This window comes from Ailuropoda melanoleuca, unplaced genomic scaffold (assembly GCF_002007445.2).
Source record: "Ailuropoda melanoleuca isolate Jingjing unplaced genomic scaffold, ASM200744v2 unplaced-scaffold2637, whole genome shotgun sequence".
NCBI lineage: Eukaryota > Metazoa > Chordata > Mammalia > Carnivora > Ursidae > Ailuropoda > Ailuropoda melanoleuca.
This window is the reverse complement of record NW_023196470.1, coordinates 6,540-19,852: the sequence shown is the minus strand read 5'-3', so window position 1 is coordinate 19,852 and position 13,313 is coordinate 6,540. Positions and strand designations below refer to the sequence as shown.

At 35.3% G+C, this 13,313-nt stretch overlaps 2 protein-coding genes across 2 annotated transcripts; both read left to right on the top strand.

The window, feature by feature from the left end:
- Nucleotides 1–325: 325 nt before the first annotated feature.
- On the top strand, nucleotides 326–1,255 carry LOC100465716 (olfactory receptor 5K4). The gene has a single exon (XM_002931023.3). The coding sequence runs from the start codon at nucleotides 326–328 to the stop codon at nucleotides 1,253–1,255; it is 930 nt and encodes a 309-aa protein (XP_002931069.3).
- A 10,869-nt stretch (nucleotides 1,256–12,124) lies between these two features.
- On the top strand, nucleotides 12,125–13,055 carry LOC100465964 (olfactory receptor 5K1-like). Its single transcript, XM_011217954.3, is given in 2 exon segments — nucleotides 12,125–12,823; nucleotides 12,825–13,055. Coding segments are annotated over 2 exon segments (930 nt in total).
- Nucleotides 13,056–13,313: the final 258 nt, after the last annotated feature.

The following is a 13,313-nucleotide window of genomic DNA, read 5'->3' as shown; positions in this document are numbered from 1 at the left end:
AAAATGTCTTCTAATTTTGGAAATGCCAAATGATACACTGACCAGACATTTGTACATTAACATTCGATAACTTATGCAAAAAACACCTTTCTGTACTGGGAATTCACACAGTCATTTTTAGATGATCCCTGGGTACACAATCTGTGATACTTTTCTTCTCACAGACTTGACCTACTGTGCATGTGCTAGTTTGTAGTGACAGCATAAGATGATTTAATAGTAGCTTCTTTCTTTTTGTACATGGGAAAATTCGAGGGGAGAATAAACACACTCTAAATTAGAATTTCATTTCTCTATAATTTCTATCTCAGTTGAAAAGCCAGAAATGACTACAGAAAATCAATCTTTGACAATAGAGTTTATCCTCATAGGATTTACAGATCATCCAGTGCTGAAGATTCTTCTGTTTTTGGTGTTCGTTGCCATTTATCTTATCACCATGGTGGGGAACCTTGGCCTGGTGGCATTGATTTTTATGGAGCGTCGTCTTCACACACCAATGTACATCTTTCTGGGCAACCTGGCTTTCATGGATTCCTGTTGTTCCTGTGCCATTACCCCCAAAATGTTAGAGAACTTCTTTTCTAAGGACAGAAGCATTTCCCTGTATGAATGCATGGCACAATTCTATTTTCTCTGCCTTGCTGAAACTGCAGACTGCTTTATTTTGGCAGCAATGGCCTATGATCGCTATGTGGCCATATGCAGCCCACTGCAGTACCACACCAAGATGTCAAAGAAACTCTGCATCAAGATGGCTATTGGGACCTTCATAGCTAGTAACCTGCATTCCATGATCCATGTAGGGCTTCTATTAAGGTTAACTTTCTGCAAGTCTAATCAAATTGACCACTTCTTTTGTGATATTCTTCCACTCTATAGACTCTCTTGTACTGACCCTTATATCAATGAACTAATGATCTATATTTTTTCAATGCCAATTCAAATCTTCACCATTGCCATTGTCTTGGTCTCTTATATCTGCATCCTTTTCACAATTTTCAACATGAAATCCAAAGAAGGGAGAGGTAAAGCTTTTTCTACCTGTGCATCCCACTTTCTATCAGTTTCAATATTCTACATTTGTCTTCTCATGTATATTCGACCATTTGAAGAAGGGGAAAAAGATATACCAGTGGCAATTTTCTATACAATAGTAATTCCTTTATTAAACCCTTTTATTTATAGTCTTAGAAATAAGGAGGTGATAAGTGTTCTTAAAAAACTTATGAAAAATTATAATATTCCTAAATAAACTTCATCCTCTATGGAAAACTGATTTCATTTATAAAAATGTTTTATACATAAGGGACAAAGAAAAAACTGTTTTATACAAAATATTAATCTCTAAATCATTAAAGTGTGTCTGCTAAAATATATATGGATGTAATTTCAAAATTGTCAGGCAAATCTTACTGCAAATTCCACAATTACCAGAGCAAATCAGGAGAAAACCTAATGGTAACCTTCATTACCAACTCTTATTACTCTCACTGAATTGTGTCAGGCTGTTGCTCCAAACCTTAATAAATCAACATAGCATCAAATTTAAATGATTAAATGTGTAGAAGAGTCACCTTGATTTATTTTGTCTAGTTAATGGAAGACATTATATCTGATCCTATTAGAATGTTTGAAATATTTAAGATTTCCTGGCAGGAAAATAAAATGATCATTTTCATTCAGAAAACTGATCTGGGAGACACATGTAAGTTAGTCTGGGGGGAGAGAGCCTAGATGCAAACTAACTAATAGCAATAATCTATATTTAAAATAATGAAGTCTGATCTAGATAAGACTCGAAGAATGGGAAAAAAGAGAATGAGAAGGAACACACACATAGTCACACACACATTTTGTAGAATAATTAACAATGAATTATAACAAGTTGGCTACAGTAGATTAAGATCTACTTTAACCTCTAGTATGGTTAAGGTTCTTTACTTTTTTTATTAAGGATCAATCATATTATGTATTATGGAATATAGAACAGCAATGTATATTGTAAATACTCAATAAGCATTTAAAAACATATTAATGAAGTTACTGTTGTGTTTTTTATATGTTTGAGCAACAGCAAAATGTATTAATATTTTATGTGTTTATTGGTCATTTTTATTTCTACAAATTATCTGATCATTTTTCCTTTAAGTCTTATTTGGATTTCCTCATTTATTTGTACCATTCACTACAAATGATATTACAATGTTGTAACTATTGATATTAAAATCATTAAAATCAAATTATATTAATATCATTTGTTGTGACAAATGATATTACAATGTTGTAACTATTTATGTCTAATAATTTATCTCTGCGTTAACAGTATTTTAACATATGTTTATGTTAACTACAATTGATAAATTTTATAATTTGATATACTCACATTTATTAATTTTTATCTTATGTGATCTCTTTCATGCTTTGTTTAGAATTTTTCTTCATCTGACATCTAATCTTAACTATTTTTTCTTCTAACTCCTACTCCTCTTTTTCCTCCTTATCTTCCTCATCTTTCATTTTCTTAATAGTTAAATTTTTTGCACTAGGCTCTTAATTCTTCCTGGAATTTATTTGGTATAGGGCATGAATTGAGGATATAACTTTATTTGGTTTATTCTTCCAAAAATAATCTACAGAATAAATTACTCAGATAATCCAAGGAGGACTTTTTTAAAAACCTGGTAAGATAATTCTAAAATTTTTTGAGAAAGCTAGTAATCGATAAACACAGAATTGATGTATTATATATTAAAATACATGATGAAATTCAACAGTTAAAACAATTTGGTTTTAAATCAAGAATGAGTAGCTAGATCAATGGAAAAAGATTATCCAAAAGTAAACTTCCATATAAAACAAGCACATCATAAATCAAACAATAAAGAAAATTATTTAATGAGTGGTCCTAGGTCAACTGATTAACCATTTATCTCTTCCATTGTGTTAAATGTATAAGTTCCATCTCATTCAGAGAAATTTTATAAACATAATTTGTATTTTTCTATTTTTTGTATCTTAAATTTTTATACATAGCACTTTTACTCAACTGGCATTCACTTCGTAATGTTGTGAAGTGAGAATTAAACTTTGATTTTTTATGGCTAACCATAATTCTAAAAGCGTTTATTTAACTCTTTTTAAAAAAGCGTTTATTTATCTCACTGATTTTTTATGCCTCCTTTTTTGTTCATACTCTCACATGCACGTGCATACAATGGTAAGCCTATTTCTAGTCCACCTAGTTTGGACAACAAAAATAGGACAGCTCTGGTCCCTGTATTTATATTTCAGTAGGGAAGAGAGATATTTTTTAAGAGTAATTAAATTAAACGGTAATAAGTAGCAGGATTTGGAAAGACTCTTCTGCCTCTATCCACAGTTGAAATGATAGGATTCAATAAGGTTTAGCCACAAGATTCTTTATTCTAGTCTTCTTATTCTTTCTTTTAATGTGACTTCATCTATTTTTATGGCTTTTTTTAAAAGATTATTTATTTATTTATTTATTTATTTATTTATTTATTTATTTGACAGAGGGAGAGAGACAGCACAAGCAGGGGGAGAAACAGAGGAAGGGGGAGAAGCAGGCTCTCCACTGAGCATGGAGCCTGAGGTGGGGCTCCATCCCAGGACCCTGAGATCATGACCTGAGCCGAACACAGATGCCTAACCCACTGAACCACCCAGGCGTCCCTATTTTTATTGTTTTTAATATCATCAATATGAAGATGACCCGTAATGCATATTTTCAGCTCCGACATCTCCCCTAATCTCCAGACTTAGGTATCCAATTGACAAGCAGGACATGGTTATTTGAATGTTTCAAAGACATCTCAAATTTAACATGACCAAAAAGCCACTCTAATTTTCCTATAAATATGGATATCCCCGGTCTTCTCCATCTTGATGGAGCATCTTCCAACCAGTTGGGCAAAGAAGAAATTAGCAATAATCTTCCATCTCTCTCTTTCACACCTGACCTCTCACAAGATCTGTCAATTTTCTCTCTGCAATATACCTGACATGTGCCCAAATTCTTCCATTTATACTAACTTTCACACATTATGCTTCTATCATCTCTCACTGAATAATATCAGTGGCTTCAGACTGTTCTCATTGCTGTTGGTCATTTTATTCCATTCATGAACCAATTAAAAATTAGTATCAAAAAATGCATTCCAAAGACTATAGTCTTCTGGCCATCATGACCTTGAGATTTTCTTCTGTTTCTGTAGCAACTTGTTTGAGATATTAAGACAAACAAAAAATCAAACAAAAAACTCTGAGATGGAGATATGCATGTCAGAAGTTTCTTGGAGCATCAATGGGACTGGTGGAGATTATACTAAGTGAAAAAAGTCAAGCAGAGAAAGACAATTATCATATGGTTTCACTCATTTGTGGAACATAAGGAATAGAAGGGAGACTGGTAGGAGAAGGAAGGGAATAATGAAGGGGGGGTAAACAGAAGGGGAAATGAACCACGAGAGACTATGGACTCTGGGAAACAAACTGAGGTTTTAGAGGGGAGGGGGGTGGGGGATGGGGTAGCCCAGTGATGGGTATTAAGGAGGGCACATATTGCATGGAACACTGGGTATTACACGCAAACAATGAATCATGGAGCACTACATCAAAAACTAATGATGTACTATATGGTGACTAACATATCATAATAAAAAAAAAGTTTGTTGGAGAATGCTCTCAGGCACAATAATTATTGATGGAATGAAGGAAGTAAGATTGGGCAGAAGGATGAGTTGATATAGTCACAACAAAAACTTTAGCCAATCTAGTGGAGAAGTGGGGATTTAGGATGTCCCTTGGAAGTTCCCATGCCTAAGGCCTGGAATTTATACTTTCCATGGAACAGTCATTAAATGTAGGCTGTCTCCAAGGAAGGAATATGACCTTCATAAGACAATTATCTTCAGATAATCATACTTCTTGATAAGGGATTCAGTTGAGAACTATCAGCTACTGGTACTCTTACTACTAGGGATCTTGGCTGTGAACCATAGATCCATTACTTTTATGCTGTTCATAGCTATTTATTTTTTATAATAATTTCTAGGGAAGACTCACAATGATTTGGGTCTTTTTCTTGATTGGAGAGTCTTACACAATGAAGGTTAATGGACACCTTCAGTACCCACTGTTTACATATAGGCTCATGGCTACATTAATGCCCATCTTCTCCCTCCTTTTGATTCCCTCCAATTTTCCTAATACCTCTACTGATCCAGGTGACTAACATAGTGAGGTGATAAAGAATCAGATCCCCAGGGAATCTGAGCCTTTCACCATAATGCCCTTACAGCCCCAGTGGATGTATCTGTCTGTTTATCGTTGAGCGAGAGAGTAGGAAGAGATGCCTAGGGACCACCTGAATGCCAAACAATTTTTCCTGCCCCCATTGCATAAAATCAGCCCTATCTTTTCCTGATAACAGTCAATTTCCCCCGTAATCCTTGTGGACTACTTTTCTTGATTGTTGATCTCTTGGAAAAAGGAATCTAAAGTGACTGGCTGGCAGCTGGACCTTGCTATATAATGGAATTCTTGTTGTATTCTCTGGCAAGAATATATCCCCTCTGAGTACCAGGACCTCTAGATCCATACAGCTCAGGAATGTGGGAACGAGATTGCAAATTCTCCAAGCAGATCACTTGACAAGTCCAAGAGTGAGAGATTCAACCTTCTGAAGACACAGCACAATCTAATGGTCACCAATTTCCAATGGAGAGTGCACCCTGGAGCACAGAGTGCTGACATCTTAGTTATACCTTCCAAAGGCTATTTTATCAACTCATTAAGCCAGCAGATTCCAGGTGGTGTGAAATAGAACCAATATACCCATCACTACCTAAGACCAGACTTCCTTTACTGCAAACTAGATTTCTTAGTCCAGTACAATATTATGCACCATTGTACCAGCCTCACAGAGGAACTCTTCCTGAGCCCTTACAGATTGGAAAGATAACTCATACCTGGATTATGTCGATTCCAATCAAGATTAATTATTGCCCTTTTCAGAAAGGAAGAGTTTTGTAGCAGCAAACGTGCCACCAAGTGGATGCAGTCTTACTGGGGGCTCCAAAATGATCTCTGTTTTGGGCAAATTAGAACCTGGCAAGAACAGTAGCTGGATTAGCCTTGAAAAGTTGGAACCTATGCTATTAGGCACATGGATGCCTCCATCCCAGCCACTATAGCACTTCATTCATGTGCTCATTGTGCCAGTACTGGGGTGGCAGATGAACAAAACTGGATGACTCAACTGGCTGTCATTCTGTGTACTTGGTTGTTTAGTTATTTTTTCGATGGTAGATGCTCTCTGGTATTCCTTTACATGTAATATGAAGAACTCCACACTTCATATCTATTCCAGTAGATCCATTCATATGCCTCTTCCTCAGATTTCTAGTCACTGACCTTTTAATCTCTGTCTAGACTGTTGACCAACATCCAAGCTGTTCACCTCAACTATGAATCTATATATTCTCACCTTGGACCACTTCTCTTTCTGTACAATGAATATAGGTAATCAACCCACTACTCTAAGAGAGGATTTCCCCTTATTGCTGCCTTTTAAAGTCACCCTGGGTGGAGCTAGACTTTAGCAGCAATACATCTTGGCTTGCCTCAATGTACCAAGATGATTATCTAAGAACCAACCTGGCCTTTGAGGTCAGACATGTGAGATGAGGGCAACAGGTCAGTGCAATGGTGGAAGATGACACAGAGGTCTCGGTCCTGTTGTATTCTCAGACTCTGCTCAACCAGATCCTGGGATGTGCCGCTTTCATTGCCTAGTGAATCACTCCTGGGCCCGCTCAGTCTTGTTAGTCTGACAAATTCCAGCTCAAGAAGGCAATTCTGGCCTCTTGGTCATGTGATATCCCAAGGTTAGGAGCTCTTCCTCTAGCAGGGTTTACAGCACAGCAGGAAGTTATTTTTTTGAATAGTTTATAATTCTCTCCTGCAGAGAATAAAGTCTTGCCCTGAAACCAAAACCAGAAAGGTATATGATATGATTGTCTTTTCAGAGTTTTCCATAAGTTCTAATATTGGATATTCTGTAGCCAATTTATTTCCATAAACTCTAACTCAGATATTACTATTGGCCTGCTGAGACAGCATGGACCTGCTGAAGAACCCTTTCTTGTTCTGAGACACACTCAAAACTTGCATTCTTCTCCCATTTGTGTTGATCTATCTGTGTGTAGTATCTTTCTAACGTTATAGAATATTAAGAGATGTTTGGAAATAAATTCAAACAAGTGCTTGAATTGCTGTATCATAGTGCTAAACTACAATTGAAATAATAAGCCATATATCACATTTTTTCTGAATAGGATTATTATTTAATTAATAATAGTGTTAGTGAGGAGTAAATGTTTTAATAGTGTTAATGCATAAAGTTAAAAATTTTAATCCCATTTCCTTAGTCTATTTTTTTAATTTCCCTTTTCATGCTTTATAATACATGTTTTATAATACATAATATTTTAGTATAGTGGTACATCTATCTAATGTGTAGGTAAGAATATATATATATATACACACAACATACTACAAATGATCTTATTAATATGAATGTGCACAATAGTGGTATGAGATATCTCCTCTAGTGAAGCCATGAGCAGATGAAAGATAGTTGAAAACACAAGATTAGATGAGATAATATGGGGGGAAAACTCTAGAATGAAAAAAGAGGGAGGTCCAGGATATAATCAGAAAGAAGCACCTTTAAGGGCAAAGCGAGAAACATGACCCAGCATTAAGACTGAGATGGAGCAATCAAGAAGACAGAAGCAGAGAGGATTAACATAAGAAGCCAAAGAAGACTTTCATAGTACCAAATACTACACTTGGTTAGGAAAATAATCAAATAATCTTTGAGGTAGGCATCTAAAGTTGGTTGTAGCTTTGGAGACAAAGGGTCTTAGTGAATTGGCAAAGCAGAGAAAATAGATGGGAAGGAATCAAATAGGAAAATTCCCACTCTATTTTCCCATTCTTTTTATACTACCTGTTGTGTCTCCTTGTACCATGTATGAGTGAACTTCAACCACTGTAGTTTATTGTCCTTTTTTTTAAAATTTGGTCTAGCTTTTTTAGGACTCCAGGCTTTTACACATGGTTTCCTCAGTCTACTGCTCTTCCTCATGTTCTTCATCAATTATTATCCTGCTTACCCTGTAAAGTTATCTGAAATTATACTTCCCTGGAGAAATCTTTCTTCTTCCAGGTCACTGTTCACTTCCCTCATTATATTTTTATATAACATGTTTCTACTTTTATGTATTACAGCCTAAATTGCACACTAGTTATCAATGTAAGTGCCTTTCTTTCTCCCCACTAGATGATGAGCTTCTTGTCTGGAGCTGTATATAAAAACTAAGAATGTATCCCCATGATTTTCACATCCTGTGCACCCACACTCCCCCCATTGTCTTTTTCAAAACACTGCATATTGAAAGTACTTGATAAAAGTTAAACAGAATGGAAATTTTAGCAATTAATGCGACATGTATTGAGGATCTAGCTCAGTTTGTTGTCAGGTGCTCAAAAGATGTATGACATGATTGGTGACTTAATATTTAGTGGAGACTTTTACAGTCAAGACACATATGAGTCACACTTGATACAGTGGTGAATGCATTAAAAAAGCAGTTAAGTATCATGTAAATCAGGAAAAGAAAAAAACCAATTCTATTTAAAGGATATAGGAAAGTCCTTATGGAGGAGATGTGATTACTCAAGGATGAGTAGTATGGAGATGGAAGGAAAGAGAGAAGGAGTTTTAGATGAAGGAAACGTTATAAGCGAATTAGCTGAAGAAACTACACAGAGGGGCAGTGAAGGGATGCACAAGGACAAGTGCCCTGAGGCAAGAGGAAGAGTGCAAAGTGATAGATAAGACACAGGCTCACTGTGGAGCATCTGGAATATGAAAATAAGGAAAATGAATTTAGTTTGAAAACTAAGAGACCATTGCAAATTCCTAGGTAGTGGAGTATCTTCTTTTTTTTTTTTAATTCATTCAACAAATATCTGTTAAACACTACAAAGTACCGTTGTTCAAGGCATTAGAAAAGAGGGAATGAACATCACTGAGAAATCCGTTCCCTCTTATGTCTATAGCTAATGGTACCAGTGGACACCAAGTGACTGATTATAGACATACTCTATGTATAGTATTTTTGATAAATTAAATATTATTAAATATACAGTATATATGATTAGTGGAGTGAAGGGGGAAAACAGGGTAAGAAAGATAAAGGAATTGGGGTGAACAGAAAAGAACAGAGAACAACTCAGTAAATCGTAGGTGGGGCTCAATGGTAACAACAAAGTTTCCAGGAGGGTTTGGCAATACATGGGAACAAATTCAACTCAGAGTGAAGGAGTTGATGAGCCTAGCTAACCCTACCACACCTTTTGGTCTCTTCTCTAAATGCCAATCATCTTTCATAAGCTATATTAATCTCTCCAATAACTGTCCAAACCAACCTGAGACTTCTTCTGCTCATTTTACATTTTATGCACAGGATAATGAATAGAATTGTAAAAATGATGTCAGTTACATAAAAATCAGCAAGTGACTTTAGTGAAGGTCATTTACTTTAACCTCATCTCACAGGTCACCTTTAATTATGTCACATAGTTAATATGTTTTGGGAACTAACTCTCCCCATAGAAATACATTGACGACATTGTAGGGAAGTCCCATAAGCATTTGATGGAAAAGTGTAATTTTGAATTGTAAGGAACACTGACACTGACCTATTAGTAGTCTCCCAGATTTTCATTCTTTTAATCCCAAATGTTTTTGAGACCAAAATTTATACCCTGAAATTCTATGAGTTTTAACACCATAATAAAAAAGCAATGTGATGTTACAAACCTCTTCTCAAAGAACATTCAGGTAAAGGAAGTATTCAAATTTATATTTACTTTTATTATGCGCATCCATAAATTTGTATTTATCTGAATTATTTAGCATTGTTCTCAGATTTCAACTTCTCACCTTTCTAGCTCTTCTCACAACTGAAGGCTACGGCAAATCAGCATTAGATTTAAACTCATTTCATGCTGACCTTTTCTGATTATAAGGCAAATTTTCAAAATATACAGTGAAGAATGCAGCTTAATTCTGTTAAATAATTCAGGCAAGTACATTGAAAGTTACTTGTAACATAGCTAAATAATTAAATGGCTTATATTTAATATTTTAAAACAAGAAAATAAAAGGTTCAGCCTGTGCCTTTATTTTGATGTCTTGATTATGGAAAAATAAACTTATTTTGACCATAGAATTTACTTAATTAGAACATTGCTCACTATATCCTCCTCATGGATCACTAAGTAGTGAGAGACAATAGTATTTGAGGGAAAAAGAATTTGTTCTTGAAAATCATATTTTTTTAAGATTTTAAAAATTTATTTATTTGAGAGAGACAGAAAGAGCACCAGGAGGCAGAAGGAGAAGAAACAGCAGACTCCCCACTGAGCTGGGAGCCAGACATGGGGCTCAATCCCAGGACCTGGAGATCATAATCTGAGCCAAAGGGAAATGCTTAACCATCTGAGCCACACTGGTGCCCCATCTCAAAAATCATATTAAGATTTTAGGTTTCTCTCTTAGTTTTCTAAGTCTTATCAAACTAAATTATACAGACAACCTTTTTTTTATTAGCTTTTAAACTACTGTGATATACTTCAAAAAATTTATATAATTTTCTTAGGAAACAAAATAATAGTACATGGGTCAACTGAGATAAGAGAATAATACATAATTTTTTTAATGATAACTTTTGAAGAATCTCCTTTGTAGGCGGGTCTTCAAAATATGCAGTCTCAGCTTGCAGAAACCAAAGAGGTCACTATGGGATCAGGGTAGTATACAGACAACAAGTTCACCTATCTCAGGTCTTTGAAGCTAGGACTGGAATCAATACATTTTTTTTCTATAGCATTAAACAACTCTAATAAGAAGTATAAGTCATAGCTAAACTCAAATGTTTACAATTCTAATCAAGAAACTGTACATGCATATATGAAAAAAAGCCATATAGATTATACAGAAGCAACTCTAGAGTGTGTTGGGTATAGGATATGCTTGAGGATGCAGGAAATGAAAATCACTGTGGTCTGGGGCATTTAGTTAAAACTTTCTTAAGTAGAATTATATGTAAATTATGCTTTACATAAAGGAGAGGGTACAGAAATCTGGGCAAAAGTCAACAGGAATGATGACACGGACAAAATAAGTTTTTACGGAAATGGATCTAATAACAGGAAAAGGAATGAGAGAGGTGATTATATATAGAAATTTATTTCTTTGGATATCCAAACTAATTTTATTTAAACACGAGAGTCCTATTCTTATCTTTCATGATCTTCATACAATTCCTAAGATATAAATTTAACATATCTGTTCTATGCTGTTTTCAAGGATTCACTCCACTGGGACAGTATATGAAAACATTTTGCTCAGCTAAAAAACTGTGTATATATTAAAATTGATTGTAAATTTATTTTAAGGATTTTTTTTAAGATTTTATTTATTGATTTGACAGAGAGAGAGGCAGCGAGAGAGGGAACACAAGCAGGGGGAGTGGGAGAGGGAGAAGCAGGCTTCCCACTGAGCAGGGTGCCCAATGCGGGACTCAATCCCAGAACGCTGGGATCATGACCTGAGCCAAAGGCAGACACTTAACGGCTGAGACACGAGGTGACCCAATTTTAAGAATCTTTAATACAAAAATTGACACTGCAATTTTTTAGCAACAATGAACCAAATATGGCTATTCTAGATTTTTATATTATTTATGTATGAATGCATAAAGCAAACCTTTTCCACTGTAAGCATTCGTCTTGGAATTGTAAAAATATTCAAGGGAATGATGATTTTCAGAGTTGAGGTTATAAAGCTGACATTTTAGGGGAATGAATATTCCCTAGTGGTTTCTGTGCCTGTATCCAGAGATAGTAAGGGAAGACTAAAGAAGCTCTTCTCTTTGTTGTAAAAGAAAAATTTGGGTGGAAAATTATATACTCTTAATTAGAATCATATATCTCCAGAATTCCAATCTCAACAGAGAAGGTGGATATGACTGAGGGTAACTACTCCTTGACAACTGAATTTATCCTCATAGGATTTACCGATCACCCAGAGTTGAAGAGCCTTCTGTTTGTGGTGTTTCTTACTATCTATGTGATCACCATGGTGGGGAATCTTGGCCTGGTGGCATTGATTTTTATGGAGCGTCGTCTTCACACACCAATGTACATCTTTCTGGGCAACCTGGCTCTAATGGATTCCTGTTGTTCCTGTGCCATTACACCAAAGATGTTAGAGAACTTCTTTTCTAAGGACAGAAGCATTTCCCTTTTTGAATGCATGGCACAATTTTATTTTTTCTGCTTTGCTGAAACTACAGACTGCTTTCTTTTGGCAGCAATGGCCTATGATCGCTATGTGGCCATATGCAGCCCACTGCAGTACCACACCATGATGTCAAAGAAACTCTGCATTCAGATGACCATAGGGGCCTACATAGCTGGAAACCTGCATTCCATGATTCATATAGGGTTTCTCTTTAGGTTAACTTTCTGTGGGTCAAATCAAATTAATCACTTTTTTTGTGATGTTCTTCCATTATACAGACTCTCCTGTGTTGACCCTTATGTCAATGAACTGTTATTATTTATCATTTCAGGCTCAATTCAAGCCTTCACCATAAGCAGTGTCTTAATATCTTACTTCTACATTCTCTTGACTATTTTCAAAATGAAATCCAAGGAGGGAAAGAGGCAAAGCCTTATCTACTTGTGCATCCCACTTTCTCTCTGTTTCAATATTCTATGGTTCTCTTCTCTTTGTGTACGTTCGACCACATTCAGATAAAGAAGAGGATAAAGATTTACCTGTTGCTATTTTTTATTCTCTAGTAATCCCTTTATTAAACCCTTTTATTTATAGTCTAAGAAATAAGGAAGTAATAAATGCTATGAAAAAAATTATAAAGAAAATGTTATAACATTCTAAAAGAAATATCATCCCTTGTGGAAAATTAACCTAAATTTGAAAAAATGTTCTCCAAAATCATGGAATATCGAGAAAGTAGAAAATGACTACTTCATACATAAAATATTCAATTACTGAAAAATGATAGTATAGGAATCAAATAAATAAATTCAGCAAGGAGAGATTCTGCTACAATGTATTCCAAAATCTAAGCTACTAGCTCCCAGCAGGAATGAACTAAATAAATTTTCTTGAGGTCACAAACTGTGTC

Bases quoted from the DNA above. Each gene is read 5' to 3' on its own strand.
- LOC100465716 (XM_002931023.3), top strand. From the start codon at position 326: ATGACTACAGAAAATCAATCTTTGACAATAGAGTTTATCCTCATAGGA.